The sequence below is a fragment of the Castanea sativa genome, chromosome 1 (assembly GCF_040712315.1).
Source record: "Castanea sativa cultivar Marrone di Chiusa Pesio chromosome 1, ASM4071231v1".
NCBI classification, from domain to species: Eukaryota; Viridiplantae; Streptophyta; class Magnoliopsida; order Fagales; family Fagaceae; genus Castanea; species Castanea sativa.
Window position 1 is genome coordinate 10,175,607 of NC_134013.1, and position 17,865 is coordinate 10,193,471.

At 33.4% G+C, this 17,865-nt stretch overlaps 2 protein-coding genes across 2 annotated transcripts; one reads left to right on the top strand and one right to left on the bottom strand.

Moving 5' to 3' along the window:
• The first annotated feature begins 2,087 nt into the window (after positions 1-2,087).
• On the top strand, positions 2,088-8,561 carry LOC142616961 (beta-galactosidase 5-like). The gene is made up of 19 exons (XM_075789690.1): positions 2,088-2,424; positions 2,543-2,638; positions 2,768-2,880; positions 3,044-3,110; positions 3,264-3,356; positions 3,552-3,695; positions 3,890-3,978; positions 4,070-4,175; positions 4,276-4,363; positions 4,804-4,922; positions 5,009-5,179; positions 5,305-5,483; positions 6,068-6,177; positions 6,329-6,438; positions 6,658-6,768; positions 6,881-6,994; positions 7,106-7,308; positions 7,461-7,797; positions 7,930-8,561. Exons 1-19 carry the CDS (start codon positions 2,254-2,256, stop codon positions 8,074-8,076), a joined length of 2,568 nt encoding a protein of 855 aa, XP_075645805.1. The 5' UTR covers positions 2,088-2,253; the 3' UTR covers positions 8,077-8,561.
• A 2,253-nt stretch (positions 8,562-10,814) lies between these two features.
• On the bottom strand, positions 10,815-12,734 carry LOC142643604 (thioredoxin H-type-like). The gene is made up of 3 exons (XM_075818294.1): positions 12,575-12,734; positions 11,299-11,421; positions 10,815-11,154 (listed from the first exon to the last, which is right to left on the bottom strand). The coding sequence occupies exons 1-3, from the start codon at positions 12,659-12,661 to the stop codon at positions 11,014-11,016; spliced, it is 351 nt and encodes a 116-aa protein (XP_075674409.1). The 5' UTR covers positions 12,662-12,734; the 3' UTR covers positions 10,815-11,013.
• Between the last annotated feature and the right edge of the window lie 5,131 nt (positions 12,735-17,865).

Genomic DNA, 17,865 nt, shown 5'->3' on the forward strand with positions numbered 1-17,865 from the left:
TGGTTAAGAAACAAACACACACAGAGAGAAAGAGGTTCTAAGCACACCACAACTCTAACCTAGGTGTTATTAGGAGTTCAATCTTTTCCAAAATCTTCCACATGTCCCGTGAATACAAAAACTGCCATCACATTATCCAAAAAATACACTTATATAATGAAAAAATGTAAAACGTTTTTGATATATATATATATATATATATATATATATATATATATATATATATAAAGTTCTACATATCGTATAAAGTCCTACATATCTCCAAAAAAAAAAAAAGTGAAGCCCGTGAGTGTAAATACAAGAGACACCATCAGTTAATTCCAAACCAAAAATGAAAGAACACTAAAAAAACACTAAAAAGAACAAAACAACAGAACGTGGTGAATGAATGACAGGTCCAGATGTCGTTGATCCAAGAATGAATGAAGACGTTAAAAAACAAAGGGTGGAAGACAGATCACATGGTAGCACATGGCCATGAGGCATAGACAAGGCTTTGACAAACTTGGTCACGAAAAATTAAAATTTGTCATAGCGGGAAAATTTACACGATAGGGAAGATGGCATATGCACACAAAGCAAGAGGTTAGCAAGGGTCGGGTTGGGTAGGATTGAGAGGATTTTTTGACCCAATTCATCATGGTGGGTAAAAAAAATTCAACCTAACCTAATTCATCACATAAGTCCAACTCAACCCACATAGGTTGGGTTAAACTCATAGGTTGGACAAATTTTATTGTTATTGTTATTATTAAATTAAGTAGAAAAAAATATAAATATAAATATATTTTAAAAAAAACCAAAGATTAGTATCAATGTAATTCCTTAAAGACAAACAACACTAATGACTAAATAACAATAGTAATTTACTAGGGTTTGTGTGAATTAATTGGCTTTTATATAAGATAGGAAGAAGTGATTATTTTAAAAAATTTATTAATTATATAATATATTTTAAATATATATATATTAAATATATGGGTACGTCAGGTTGAGTTTGGCGGGTTTGAAATTTTATGATCCAAACTCAACCCGACCCACTATCAAAAGTTTTTATGTAACTCAACCCAACCCACCAAGGCCTAAAATCTAACCCAACCCGGTGGGTTGGGTCGATTTTCGCGGGTTAGCGGGTTGATTGCACACCCCTAAGTGATACAACTTTAGGGGGAGTTTCTACCAAAAAAAAAACTTTAGAGAGTCACGTCATACAGTATATAATAAAAAAATTTGTCAAATTTATATTTTTAAATTAAAAAACTATGTATATTAGTTAATCTATTGGCATAATTTACTTCACCCTCCAAGGGAGAGAGAGATATGACTAGAGATAATAATAAAAGAAATTAGTAAGAAAAATAATATTTTAATAAAATATAGTGTAAAATAAATAATTTGATATTGAATGTTTTGAAAAGTAAGTATATAAATTAAAAAAGGTAGATCTTATGCTAAAATAGACCCAAAAAAAAAAAATTGTATCAGCTGATGCAAATGTTGTTGGTGCTGGTTTGAAAATTACTTATTTTTGGTAATTTATTTGCAAAGTGGTTATAGAAAAAATATAAGTTTTATTAACTTTTATGTTAAATGTTGAAAGAAAGCTAAAAATTTGTTTATCTATAAAAGGCTACTACAAAACATAAAGTAAAACTTTTTTTTCAACAATTCCAAACATGCCCGTCATTCTGCCACTAACATTTAAATCTAATCCTCCAGGCTCCAATTATTCTGATTGGAAGAAAAATGTGTGTTTATATACATGTACAAACTATGAAATATCTCAAATATCTTTTGGGTTACCCATTTTGTCCTCTGTTAGGTAGACACATTCAAACATCAATTTCAATGATTTTGCATCATGTGGAAAAAACATGCATTAAAAGTTTAAAACGAAAGGTAACGATGGACGAATGGACCAAATTTAAAACTTGGAAGAGTGAAATTACAAAATTGAAATTTAGTGTATTAAAATGACAAAAATTAAAATTTATTAATATTTTTTTTTAGCACAAAAGTTGTACTTCACTACTTGTTCTGAGCGGACAGCAGTATTATTTAATGAAGTAGGAGAAGCCCAAACTGTTGCCATTGTTGCACAGTAGTAGCTGGATCACAGAAGCTCAGTCTCAGAGCTTCTCTATCTCACTCTGTTGCCTACACCACACACACATTTCGCCACTCTGAGCTCCGCTTTCAAAATTTTCCATCCACATAGTTTGAGAGAGAGAGAGAGAGAGGGAGAGAAAAGATATGGAAACTCACTCAGTTTCCAAGCTACTGATCTTGCTTTTAATGGTCTTGTATCATGGTTCTGAGCTGACACATTGCAGTGTCACCTACGATAAGAAGGCTATTCTCATCAATGGACAAAGGAGAATTCTCATCTCTGGTTCCATTCACTATCCCAGAAGCACTCCTGAAGTATATCCCTACCCTTTCTTTTTTCTTTTTTCTTTGAATTCATCTAAAAGAAGTGGTTTGTTTGTGGATTTTTGTGACAGTTTGGACTTTTTGTGTAATGGGTTTTGTAATTGTTTAGATGTGGGAAGACCTTATTCAGAAGGCTAAAGATGGAGGCTTGGATGTCATAGACACTTATGTGTTTTGGAATGTTCATGAACCTTCTCCTGGCAATGTACCATTCTTGATCTGCACCATTTCTTACTTCCACTTTGTTTTGGTGTCTTTTCTTCACTTTACACTTCATATGTTTTAATCTTTTAGTTCTAAGCCTTTTCCTTTTTTGTGTGAACTTGGTTTTTAGTATAATTTTGAGGGCAGGAATGATCTGGTACGGTTCATTAAGACAGTGCAGAAAGTAGGGCTCTATGCTCATCTCCGCATTGGACCTTATGTTTGTGCAGAATGGAATTTTGGGTACCTATTAACTTCCACTTTTGTTTTATTTTATTGTTTTGGCTAGATCTACATGTGTAACATGTTTTCTATCTTTATGGCAAAGTAAATGCTTGATGTTAGATTTTTTTTTTCAAAGTTTGTCTGAGTGGTTGATTTGGCTGTCATTCTCTCTTTGATACAGGGGATTCCCTGTTTGGTTGAAGTATGTTCCTGGTATGAGCTTCAGAACAGATAATGAGCCTTTCAAGGTTTTTCTTCCTCTACTTCCCTCAGTTGTTTCCTGAAAATTTGAGGCCTAATCTGATATGTCAAATTGAAATGAAAAAAAAAGGAACAAAGTAACAATTATGATGCTCATGTTGGTTCCATAATTAAAATTGTGTAAATGTCTTGTCATGAAGACAGCAATGCAAGGGTTCACCCAGAAGATTGTCCAGATGATGAAGAATGAAAGGCTATTTGCTTCGCAAGGCGGTCCCATTATCCTTTCTCAGGTATGGCTTCTTGACATATGGCCTTGTAAAGTTTTAGGTCCTGTGTATCAGTGTATCTGTTTTGATGGATGTCAAGATATGTGTGGTAGGCAGTAGCAACTCTTGAGTTTTGGCCAACAATGGATTTGGCATTGATAGCAGTGAATGGTTCTTGTATGAACTGATTGCAGTATATTCTTCTTCTGCTTTGCATAGATTGAGAACGAGTATGGGCCTGAAAGCAAGGCACTTGGAGCTGCTGGCCATGCGTATATAAATTGGGCGGCAAAAATGGCTGTTGGATTGAATACAGGAGTTCCATGGGTGATGTGCAAGGAAGATGATGCCCCAGACCCTGTGGTGAGCTCTCCTTTTCTTCTTACATGCTGGACCTACCTATTCCACTGTTACTTTGAAACTTGGCTATAGTATTATAGACTTTTCGAATAGTTTTAAATCTTGAAGATTAACTTGCAGTTAAAATTTCTTGCATAACTAATCCTTTTAACTCATCTGAAAATTCTGAGTTTGGTCTCTCCATATCTTGACTACAGATAAATGCATGTAACGGTTTTTACTGTGATGCTTTCTCTCCCAATAAAGCTTACAAACCTACCATGTGGACTGAGGCTTGGAGTGGCTGGTAAATAAGTGCTTTCGGTACATTTGAAGCTGACTGTATGAATGCAAACATACTCCTCTGATTCCCCCACTCTCGCTCTCTTAATGATTAGGTTCACAGAGTTTGGTGGCACAATTCACCAACGACCAGTTCAAGATCTGGCATTTGGAGTTGCTCGTTTCATACAAAAGGGTGGCTCATACATAAACTACTACATGGTTTGTTATCTTGTGTGAATCAGTTCTCTGTTTTAAAAAGGACTAGTTTTTCCTGTCACTAAATTTGAGGTCTTAGTCAATGACTTATGGCTTGTGACAGTATCACGGAGGAACAAACTTTGGACGCACTGCTGGAGGTCCATTCATTACAACAAGTTATGACTATGATGCCCCAATTGATGAGTATGGTGAGAAAGCTGAGCTCAAATTCATCATGATAAATTTTCTCAAGATTTTTGTGATGCTTTAAATGTATTCACCATGTAGGCATGCCTAGCAAGACATTTCATTAATGACCCACAAACCCATGGATTAATTATGTATTTTGCAAGTGATTTCTAAAGTTACCAAACTACACCAAATAATTCTTTTCATGTTTTCCCAAATGAATGTGTTTCCCTGAACTCAAATTCATTGTGGCATTAGTCCAAGAATTCAAATGACTTACAAATATTGTTCAGAATATGTTGCCACATCTTGCATTCAAACAAGACTTCTATATTCTATCCTGCTTTGAGTTCATTACTTTTTGGATCCTGATTCCTTCCCTGTAAAAATAGCTCTTTGGTAATGTCAATTTATATTTTGTAACTCTTAGTCACAACTAACTATTTCGGACTGTGTTTAGGTTTGATCAGGCAACCAAAATATGGTCATTTGAAGGAGCTTCATCGAGCTATTAAGCTATGTGAACAGGCTTTAGTTTCTTCAGATCCTGTTGTTACTTCTTTAGGAACCTATCAGCAGGTTAGCTATTTCTCTTAGCTGGGCAATCCATGTCAATACTAACTTTGGCAATGGAAATGCTTAACTCAATTATGGCCATCTCCCAGGCTCATGTATTCTCTTCACACATTGGGAGAGGACGGTGTGCAGCCTTTCTTGCAAACTACCACACAACTTCTGCTGCTAGGGTATTATTCAATAACATGCATTATGATTTGCCTCCTTGGTCAATTAGCATCCTTCCTGACTGCAGAAACGCTGTATTTAATACTGCAAGGGTAAGTAAAGTTCTTGCTTTCATCGCAATCCATGTCAGAAGGAAAAACAACTGATGTGGTGGAGTAGGTTATTTTATGCTTTGTTTTTTTGGACGAAGGACTGATACAATTGTCCTGTCAAAAAGGTGGGAGTTCAAACTTCACAGATGCAAATGTTGCCTACCGATTCTGAATTGCTCTCATGGGAGACTTATGGTGAAGATATTTCTTCTCTAGTGGACCAATCATCAATGACAACTGTTGGACTCTTGGAACAAGTAAATGTTACCAGAGACTCGAGTGACTATCTATGGTACATGACCAGGTGAGCTGCTACATCATCCAATTCATGAATACTTATCCCTTAATTTGTCAATTAGTAGTTTAATGGATCTCAAAGCCCTAGATAATGTTTTCGCATTAGTGAATTAAGAAATTCCCAAGGTATCATGAAAGAACATCTTAAATTAAAAGTAAAAGGGAGAATAGGCATTTATTTTCTATCTTTAAATTTTATTAATATTTTGTGAAATTACAACGTGACCTGACTGTGGCTTCCACAATCCATATAAATGCGTTTAGTTTTGCTCTTCATTACTATAGATTGGTTGTGTAACACAATGTACAAGGAATTGGTGAGAAATTGAGGGTTGGAATGGGGGAAGAGAGATGAAATGGAAGATGGCTCAAGCATTGCAGCGCTTGCAGAAACAATTTAATATTTAAAAGTCTTCTCTAATCTTTCTGTTCTACTAACATATACTCAATTTACTCTTTACACTGGACAGAGATTCATCTAGAGTGCACATGTTCTGACTGCCAATGTGATTGATCTATTCTGGATTTTGGCCTTTTTTAATTGATATTAAAAAAGCTTTGTATAATTTTCTAGTCTGGATGTCATTTCAGTGTTGATGTTAATCCGTCAGAATCATTTCTGCGAGGAGGACAAAAGCCCACTCTTAGCGTGCAGTCAGCTGGGCATGCTGTTCACGTCTTCATCAATGGGCAATATTCAGGTTTGTTGAATTTGACCTTAGTAATTGACTTGAAGCCTAGCGAAAATGAAATATTGTCTTTTGCAAGTGGACTAGTACTTCAAATTTAGTACCTGCATACTCTCACACCAGAAAATTTAGTTTGGTAATGTCATGTTATAACTTGTTACAGGGTCGACCTTTGGGACCAGGGAGCAGAGGCAATTCACATTTACTGGATCCGTCAATCTGCATGCTGGAACAAATAAAATTGCACTACTCAGTATAGCTGTGGGATTACCGGTTAGTGCCCCATCCATGACTTTGTCCAAATGCAAATCTGGCAGTTTAATCATTTGTCGAACTGCAAGTTAACTGGTTCATTCTCCTAATCTTTGGGTCCTTTAGCATGGGGCTGCTAAAGTTCTTCCAGATTTGACCCAACTAGATCATTAACATAGCAAAAGCATAAGCCATTAAGTTATTTCAGGTACTGACTACTAAATTTCTGTGTTGTTGAAGAATGTCGGATTCCATTATGAGACATGGAAAACAGGAATCCTTGGTCCAGTGTTGCTACATGGTCTTGACAAGGGGCAAAGAGACTTATCATGGCAGAAATGGTCCTACCAGGTCAGACAGAGCAGTTATATGAACAAAAATGCAGGAACATCTTATTCAGTTATTTGTTTATGTTTTGTCTTGATCCCAAAAGTTTTAGGCTCAAAGTATCTGCTGTATACAGGTTGGCCTAAAAGGAGAGGCAATGAATTTGGTCTCTCCTAATGGAGCCTCGTCTGTTGATTGGATCCGAGGATCACTAGCCTCACAAAGCCATCAGCCTCTGACATGGTATAAGGTAGGAGAACTACAAATAAAAAGGGGGGGGGGGGAGAGGAGGAGGAACAAGACAAAATATTTAGTGTTACAGACAAGTTCAGTTAGAAGCTAAATAAATTGGTAATTGCAGGCTTATATCAATGCACCTAAAGGAAATGAGCCACTGGCTTTAGACATGCAGAGTATGGGAAAGGGTCAAGTGTGGATCAATGGACAGAGCATAGGAAGATACTGGATGGCCTATGCAAAAGGCAATTGCAATACTTGTAGCTACTCTGGGACATTCAGGCCCACAAAATGCCAACTTGGTTGTGACCAACCAACCCAAAGATGGTATTAGATTCATAGTCTTATCAAAACATTTAACATAGCAATTAAATCTTTATACCTGCCCTCAAAGATCGCAATTTGGGCAAAAGGCAAGCTGAGCTTGGTTCATTAGACATTTCTTCATACTTGTTTAACTTACGTTGTGTATTATTCAGGTATCATGTTCCAAGGTCCTGGTTAAAGCCAACACAAAATTTGTTGGTAGTTTTTGAGGAACTTGGTGGGGATGTATCAAAGATTTCTCTTGTGCGGAGATCAGTGACACGTGTTTGTGCTGATACATCTGAGCACCACCCAACTACTGAGAATTTTAGTACTGAGGGCCATGGTGAACCAAAAATGCTTCACCAGGCCAAGGTTCACTTGCGCTGTGCAGCAGGAGAGTCCATATCAACTATTAAATTTGCAAGTTTTGGGACTCCTTCTGGAACTTGTGGAAGTTTCCAAAAGGGAACCTGCCATGCACCGAACTCTCTTGAAGTTGTAAAAAAGGCACTTCCTCAACTGCAATAATTAATTTTTTTTTCTGTAATATATGTGATCTAGTTGTGGTTTTACAAACTTGCAAATCTTCTGTTAAAAAAAAATTGTACTAACATCTCTTTAACGTCATGTATTTCACAGAAATGCATGGGGCAGGAGAGTTGCTTGGTTACCATATCAAATACTACCTTTGGGGCGGATCCATGTCCTGCCATGTTGAAGCGATTATCAGTGGAAGCTACTTGTTCTTCAGCGAGTACAGGCACCGAAACCAATTCAAGGAGATGAGAACACTGTAAAAAGCAGGTAGAAACTTCCTGGTGTAATTATCATAGCCTGCGAATGACAAGAAGCAATTAAGCATGATATGAAGAACAAGAACAGTAATATTACAGGAGAACTTTCAATATCATGACTAGCGTGGGATTCAACAAGTTACATATAGATAGGGGTATCTCATCTAGGCAATATTTTTCCTTTTTCTGGAAAATATGATTCTGCAAGTACTTTGTGGTGGATGGGCAAAGGTTCAATAAGGGATTATTGACCAAACTTGATTCCTTGTTTTATGCCAAGCCACACAATTTGTGATTCTTTAGCGATATAAGAAATTATTTATGGGTAGTAGAAGGTACTAGTTAAGCAGAATTGGTATTGAATATTAGTAAAATATATGCTTCAAGAGCAATTATTGTGTAAAGACACAAGCGCTTCCCCTGAATTGTAAGTTACATTTCACTTATTAATGTATGATACTACATTGCCATCTTAAAGATTTGTACTAGTAAACACTCTCCTTCCTATTAACAAAACATCTTTTTCCTTGCTTCTCCCTACTTTAATGGAAATAGGGGGAAATCGCCATTTCACCGCTGCTCCTTAGCAACTGCCTTTTGCCTAACATGGACTTAACTAATAGACAATCTGATTTGGTTGCTGAAATTGTGTTGGATCATGGATGGCGTAATATGATATATCTACAAAGTTATTAACAGTATGCCAGGCACAACCCCAAAATCTTGACATCTAAATAGGTTTGTGGCTTACTTTCAAGCCCAATTCAGCCACATCCAGTCTATTTTCTCATCAAATAAATATATTCAAAATGCTTTAATAACTAGTTGTTCAATACAGAATTATAATATAACCCAGTTAAAGTCTTCAGCTCCGTTAAGAAATTTGTGTACTGTAGCAATCTTAAGCCCTCTTAAATCCAACTGTAACTAGCATAGGGAGGCCCTGCCTATAATGTTCTTTTCTTCTTACATTGAGAATTGAAATGGGACACTAAAATGAGGGCCTTCACTAATGCAACTAGCTTGGGTTACAAACTTGCAATCAGTTTGGTAAAGAGATGTGTTCCTGAACATTATCTATTACCATTAGCATTTATCATAATAGTAATGCTAGTGACATATAAAGTCTCATGATTTTTGTCACAATTTGTTACGTGGCGACTTGTGATAAAAATAGTGTGACTTGATGTGTCTCTAGCATTTTTCTTATCATTATCCAATATCCAGGATCGAGTTGGGAAAAAAGTTATAAGACTTTGTGTGACTTGTGTCCTTAGCATTTTCCTTATCATTATCCATTATCCAGTGCTCTTTACTCCTATCACATGGGCCATCCTAGAGTGACTGAGTAGTGACTAGTGAGTAGCCTTTCCGTTTGTCAATAGGAGCTTTGGGGCTTGGCTGGCGCACACAATAATGCCTTCCTTACTCGTTACTACAGCCTTATGTTTCATGTTCTTTCATCTTCCACTTTTTTGGTCAACATGAGAATTTATTTCTGCTGTCCTTTCACAAAGACTTGAGTTAGTTTGGTTGGGTGAGAATGAAAGAAAATTATTGATGGGGTTGAAGTATTTTTTCTTCGGGCTCATTAAAAGTTTTTTCTTCAAAATGGAAATAAAACTAAAGAGAAAAAATAAAGTTGTTTAATGAACAAAAATGTCCATCCGGTTTTTTTTTTTTTTTTTTTTGCTGCACGTTGCCTTCCCCCCTCCCCCCCTTTTTTTTTCTTTCTTTTCTTTCCTGACCGTTGCCTTTTTTTTTTTCCGGGCTATATGTATGATAGTTGTTTTGTTTTGTTTTGCTTTTTTTGGTTGTTTAACTGAACATGATTTTTTTTTAGGACATAATTTTTATTTTTTAATAAATGGGGCAATAGCTTTTTTTTTTTTTTTTTTTTTTGGTTGCTTGTCACTTTTTTGTTTTAATTAGACATCATTTTTTAATAAAAGTGTAGGAATAAATTTATATAAACTTACTTTTTTCATCTTTCCACTTTTCTACTCCTAATCAAACAAAAATAAGAGGAATTAATAATTTTTTTTATTCTCCCACTATTTTCTATTCCTTTACTTTTTCACTCTTTCAACTAAACGGACCCTTAATCACCACCTTCTGCAGCCAACTAAGGGTATAAAATGAGATATATACAGCCCTTTCCACCAAAAATGAAGGAAAAAAAAAATCCCTTTGATTTTAGCTACTTTTTTTCAAATAGGTCCTACTATATAAATATATGTGTGTGTGTGTGTGATGATTGGTGTAACTCCAAACAATGTTACACTATCTAATAACAAGTTGTTGAATTCGTATTTTTAAAAATTCTCCATTTGCACAGCCTGAAATTTAGAACACGGCCTCTTGGCCTAGGCAGCTAGGATGGCCAAACGAGGACTGAGATTTTGTTTGACCAGTAAAGGTGAAAATCAGGTCTGCAACTTACAAATTAAACCATAATCAGTTAGCAGCCTTGTTAATACCCCTTTTGAGCCAATAGTCAAATGCCAAGGAACCCCCCACTTCTATGGCTACAGAGTGCATCTCCGTGCAAGAGAAACAATCTACAAAGAGAAAATTGTATACTAAACGTTTATAATTTCCCAACAAATGATAATTAGAAGCATTACAATATGCTTCAATGCCTTTAACTTAACAATGCCTTTAACTTAACAACTGTGCATGAAGAAGAAGAGGAAGAAGAAAAAAAAAGAAGGAAATATCATATAAACATAAACAAATAAAGCACTGTGGACTACTTCACGTTACTTAAAGCCACAAATATTAAAAGGTAAAATGTAGCTGCATACAAGAAGCACACATTTTAGACATCTACTACCAGAGTAGTAGTAGCTCTATTCTTATCATCAAATGAAAACTAGAAAACACTCATACAGTACTGAGGTTCATAAATTCTCCTCCATATTACATATCATTCAACAGAAGTGGCATGCTTTTCTATAGTCAGCTGCAACTCCTCTTTCTTTGCACCCACAACCTTGTCCACTAATTTGCCTTCTTTCAAGAACAAAAAGGTTGGCATTGCCTCCACAGCCCATTCCTCAGCTACAGTCTGCAGACAGCCGAGTAAAAAAAAAATTTTTAAAGTTAAAATCATATATTGGCTTGAATTGAACTACGCACGGATTTCATACAAGTTAATGTAGAATCAGATTAGGTTATTAATTAGAAACATGCTAGGAATAGATTTGTTTACCTTCAATTCATCCACATCAACCTTCAGGAATAAGACATTAGGAGTCTTCTTAGCAAGCTCTGCCAGAACTGGGGCAATGAAACGGCATGGTCCACACCATGAAGCCGTGAAATCCACCACCACCTATCATGCAACTTTCTGAGTAAATGGCATATTTTTTATTTCAAGAGATTCTACAATTAGGACAAAAACAAACCTAAAATTAGAAAATGAAACTCATAATTCTCACACAACTAATAACATTAACAACAATACAGTATTGGCCAATACAACACAAACATTATTATATCCCTTAACAACAATTAAATTCATTCATATGTCTTATTGGCCGATGCAATTACATGGTTGAATTTAATTTAAAGATAAGATGTAACACCTAGAGAAGTGTAACTAGCTAAGCTATGCCATTGCGAATCTCTACAAGGACAAAGTTCTTCTTCTTTTTTTCCCCAATGATATAATGTTTCTCTGAGCGCATTGCTTTACCAATATCTAAATCTACCAGACAAACACTTTATGTGTATGTTAAAGCATCTAACCTAAAAGTAAACCAATTCAAATATTCAAGAAGGAGCTATTCAAGGATTCAAAAATATCTAATTACTCACTAAAGCTACAAATATATTATCCAGACAATACCAATAATTTTTTTTATAATAAAAATTATAAATCTTCAAAATACACAATATTGTATGACAATTAAGTTTTATACCCTGCTATATGAAATGATGATATCTAATTAAAATTTATAAGGGTAATAAGTCCCAAAGAGAAATTGATTCAAGAACCTTTCCAATATTAGTATAGTACTTTTCTCTCTTACAAAAACTAAATCTAGATAATTCGAATACGTTATTGAAATTTATCAATTCGAATTTAAGAAGAAAAAAATTCAATGCAAGTTCATTACAAATATTTTATTCTTCTGGCCATTAAAAAAGCAGTTGTTATATTGTGGCCATTAAAAAACAACAAGCAAACAAAATCAGGCAAAACCAAGATTAACCAAATCCTTTAATCAATTATTGGGATTTCAATTGAGGTATGCATATATTTTTCTAAAAAAAAAAAAAAAGAATTTGGACCAATCCCAAGGACCAAATCAAACCCAATAAAGACCATGTGTTTAAATCATGTAACAACCCCTTCCAACCTTAAAAACCCAGAATTCAAAAGACCCCAAAATGATGATCATAACAATAATTGAATTAAAAAAAAACTACACAGACAAACAAAAAATAAGAAGAAGAAGAAGGGTGTTTGTTAAATGGAATACCAGTTTCTTAGCCTCATTTCCCTTCTCAAGTTGCTGAGTCCAAGCCTCAACGGTGTGGCAGCCAATCACTTGGTTCTCTTCAGCCATTATTTGTTTTCTTTGTTTGTAAGTAAACCGAGATTCGCAGGTAAAAAATGTTTTGTTTTGATATTTTGTGCGATGAGAGAAACCTATGCTATGTATTTATAGAATTATAGCTTCATGACCTTTGCTCTTAATTTACCAAAAAGTCCAGAATTTTTCCCTGAATTACTATACTGCCATTTTTCTGAATGTGAGGACCCGATTGAGTGACGTATAGCCCTGCGTCATCGGATGGAATACTATTCTTGTTTCCCTTTTAATACACCATACGGCGTTCAAACAGCGCACGCCGCGCTGCCACATATTCACAATTTCACACAAAGTAAATTAAACGTATGCTTGGGAATATGCATAAAAATGTACAAATTTTTCTACATTTACATAAAAATATATAAATATTGTAGGTATTTAATTAAGAATTTTAGATATAAAAATCTAATTGTTAGATTGCATGTTCTTATTATATACAAAAATAACTAAGATCAATAAAGCTATGTCATTAATTAAATATTTAAAATTTATGTTTTGTGATAAATAAAATTATACATAAAAAGTAAATTTAGTGGTAAAATAGTAAATAATATTTGATTTGAATGAAATTTAACATGATTTTTTGTTTTTAAGAACGAAATTTAACATTATGTATATTAAAAACAAGTAATTTAATTATTAGATTTTCAAAAATTACATCTAATAAAAAAATATAAGAAAAATTTGAGGAATTTTTCTCTAAATTAGTTGGTAGAGAAATTCCATTCTAATGTTAAATGTAAATTTTATATTAACAATACAGTATAATAAACTAATAAATTTTTAATTTAATACTTTATCAAAGCTAAAGTAAAAGTCAACCAAAGAATAATATTAACTTTTAACTGGGATGATAAGGATAAGGTCGGTTAGTTTTAGTTTTGGTTTTAGTTTTAGTTTTTTTTTTTTTTGGTGTGGAGGGCTTAAAAGGCCGGTTGGGTTAGTAAACCATTGATTAGATGAATAGATATCGTTTTCTCAACCCAAAATTGATTAGATGAATAGATATCGTTTTCTCAACCCAAAAAAATAAAAAAAAAAAAAAAGAAGAAGAAGAAGAAGAATAGATATCGATAATGTCGGTAAGGTTTGACTTTTTTTATTTTTTATTTATTTTTAGGGTGCGGTAAGGTATGACTTGGTTCAATCTGATGCATTCTTTGTAATCATATCTATCTATATAAAAAGAGGCAATGCCTCTACAGTGATTTTTTGGTTTAGTGAGTCCCTGCCCAAAGTCACCGTTTCATCTCCTCTATCTACACCACTGCTTTATCTTTTTCTTCATTGTTTTTGTTTTATTTGGGCTTATATGGGCTTAAAAGAAAAGCTTTCACCTTACTTTTTGCTTTCTCTATATCTTATTATTATTGTTTTTATTTTATTTGGGCTTATATAGTTGCACATAACCCACGGCCACATCTATTATCTCTAATCTCTTATCTTATATTATTATTATTATATATATAAAAAGCGCAAACGCGCTAACGTACTGTAGTTACAGTACTTTTGGTTTATTCAATTGGTATGGTAGTTATCGTGCCTAAAATTTTTTTTTAGTAATCAGTTTGTCTTTTTTTTTAAAAAAAAATATTTATGTAAACTGGTATATATATTGTTATATTGATACAACAAATTTCATAATATTTTCACAATTATTGACGTGTCAATTTTTTACAAGTCGAAATAAAATAATAAAATATGAGACTGACCAACCACAACTAAAAATAAATGTTTTGAGAAAATGTTACAACAACTTATTTGCGAATGCACTAATGCACTGTAGCTACCGTATTGTTATATTGACACAACAAATTTCACAATATTTTCACAATTATTGACATGTCAATTTCTTACAAGTTGAAATAAAATGATAAAATCTGAGACTATGACCAAACACAACTAAAAACAAATGTTTTGAGAAAATGTTATAACACTTATTGTTATCACAATATTTTCACAATTGTTGAGATCTCAGTTTCTTATAGATCAAATAAAAAAAATACTAAGTCCACAGCATTTTAATATTAATTTCTACAGTGCCTAAAGTTTTTTTTTTTTTTTTCCAGTAATCAGTTTATGTTCTTTTTTTTCTTTTACAACAACTTATTTGCGAATGCACTAATGCACTGTAGCTACCGTATTGTTATATTGACACAACAAATTTCATAATATTTTTACAATTATTGACATGTCAATTTCTTACAAGTCGAAATAAAATGATAAAATCTGAGACTGTGACCAAACACAACTAAAAACAAATGTTTTGAGAAAATTTTATAACACTTATTGTTATCACAATATTTTCACAATTGTTGAGATCTCAGTTTCTTATAGATCAAATAAAAAAAATACTAAGTCCACAACATTTTAATATTAATTTCTACAGTGCCTAAAGGTTTTTTTTTTCCAGTAATTAGTTTATGTTTTTTTTTCTTTTAAATATTTATGTAAGCTGTCATATCTATTAGCTATATAAAAAAAGAGCCAAAGGCTCATGAATAGTATTTTTTTGGTTTATTCAATTAGTGAGGTGCACTTTTTCTTTTCTTTTCTTACTTTTTTTTTTTTTCCTTCAAGTATGCCAGTTGGTTTGAGCTTTGTTTTTATTTTTGTTTTTTGTTTTTGTTTTTTTAAGATCTTTATATGTTTACATTGTACTTGCAATACAAGTTTACATTGTAAATACACAAAAGTGGTTAATATTATACACATTTGCACAAAAAATTGTAAATATAGTACAAATTTTGTAATGTGTACAAAATTTGCCAATTTTTTTTCTACAATATAAATTTAAATTGTAATTAAGTACAGTGTATACATAGAGATATTATGAAAATGTTGTGACACATGTGTCAATTCCTTATGGGTCAAATTAAAATAATAAAATATCATACCGAGATCTAGCATAACTAAAAATGTCGTGAAATTTTGTTGTTATTACAATATATTCACAACTATTGAGGCGTAAGTTATAGGTCAAAATAAGATAATAAAATATTGGACTGGGATCCGTCACGGTTGAAAATAGAAGTATTGTGAAAACATTGTAATATTTTATTGTATTCATAGACTTTTTTTTTTTTTTTTTAAAGTCAAATTTAGTAATCTATATATAAAAAGAGTGGATGGGAAAAGCTATTATAACTTTGCTAAAAATTGCTTGATTTTAAAGTTTAAGAAGGAAAGATTGTAAACTACCCCAAACATAAAGGATGAAAAGTGTTTTTTTCCTAATTCTTTGTTTTTGTGTGTAAAACTATGTAATTTTACTTAAAATGGTGAGCAAAGAAAAAAAAATGCAAAAAGTCAACCTAAGAAAATTGTATGTGAAATAGTGAATTTTGGCTCAACAAAGTTTATTAAACCCACAAAAAATTTCTAAAAACACAATAGAATGATACAACATTTTCATAATACCTTTATAATTTTGTTATATTTTATTTTGACTTGTAAAGAATTGACAGCTCAACAGTTTTGAAAATATTGTGACGACAACAAGATGTTTTAACCTTTTCACAAAAAAATGCCATGTCCACGATATTTTCATAACAAATCATAAGTAGTAGGTTGTTATACGTTATGATGATATTCGTTATAATTCTTATAAGTTTTTAGTAAGTGGATATATTGACTATAGCAAATAAGTACTAAAAAACTATTATAATAAAATAAATATTTATATGTTAAATAGCTCTCCTAACTTTGTGGTTGATTAAAATTCTTATACGAATGAGGTTAACTTTTTATGACATAATTATCAAAATTCTTAAAATTAATGGCTGTTTTGATTAATGTAAATCTCTATATATTTTAAAAATCAAATGATTTATATCTTTATTTTGTGATACAAATAAAATCTAGAATTAATCATAATCACTACTTTTTTTTTCATGGGCACATGCTGCCCTAACTAGTATATATAATAAGACACGATCGTCAATTTAATGAATTTTTATAATTCTTTTTCACTCGACCAAGAGAAAAACCTATATATTGGTATATGATTAGCACTAGGTATATTGCGCTAATAATATTAAACATGTACAGATAATTTTTTTTTTTCATCCACTTCAAAATCTAAATAATTCGTAGCTCAACCAGGCTAGGAATCTCTAACAGTAAACATGTACAGATCTTATCATCTAGTCCAAAGTCTTAATAATTTAATGGCAAACTTAAAATTGAGGTGCAAAATGTAATAAAGTGTGAATTCGAAAAATTTAAGGCGTAAAGTGTAATTTGGGTATTGTAAGTGCACAATTGCACCTGGACCCAAAGATTATTATGGGCTCAGGCCCAATGAGCCTTAAACAATGAAATTTGTAGAGTGTGGGCTTGAAATCTAGATTAAAGATACTGAGAACCTGATAACGGGTTATGGGGAGCAAACACTCGTAAACAATGAATGATAATTGCAGGTGGACCTCCTTGGACGTGAGCCGAGGATTACTTCTGTATTATTTCTCTTTCTTTCTTAAAGATTACAATTCTTAATTTCTTTCTTAGTTACAGACTCCCCCTTTTTCTTTGGCCTTCACCCCCCTTAAATACTTCCTTTTCTGATTCTTTCTCCACGTGTTGCTCAAACCCCCCTTAGATATTTCTTTTTTTAGTGCCTTTGAATAGTGACCAGAAATTTCAGTTCTACTGTTCAGGGGTCACTTCCCCATTAATGCGGGCAGGGAGGTAGGTGCAGAGTCTTTAATGTGGAGGTGGCAGCCTTTGCTCTTGGTATTTTTCTAACACCGGTGTATCTAGAAGGTTCAGGGTTTCCCCCTTTTAACCAACAGCCTTTCCAGAATTCTGTCTTGACCTTCGTAGTGAATCTCCGACTTCTCTTGGATCTGTCCGAGGAGAAGCTTATCCTCGGCTGTATCCTCGGACCCTCGGCGTATGGGCCGATTCGCAGTACTAACAAATCCTTAGCTCAAGAGCTGTTCGACTCTCCTTGCTAGAGCCCAAAGGCCCAAATGCTTTCTTGGGTCCTTTACTCCCCACAATAGCCCCTCAAAACTCTATTTTTCATCATCCGAGGAGAAAAATAGGGTTTTGATCCAACGAGAACTTACCCCACATGTTTTGTAAATAACTGTGCGTGTGGAGATCGTTTCGTGTTCCAGAGGATGCCACTTGGCGGTTTTATTTTCAAAAACGCGCGCATTTACTACCGTAAA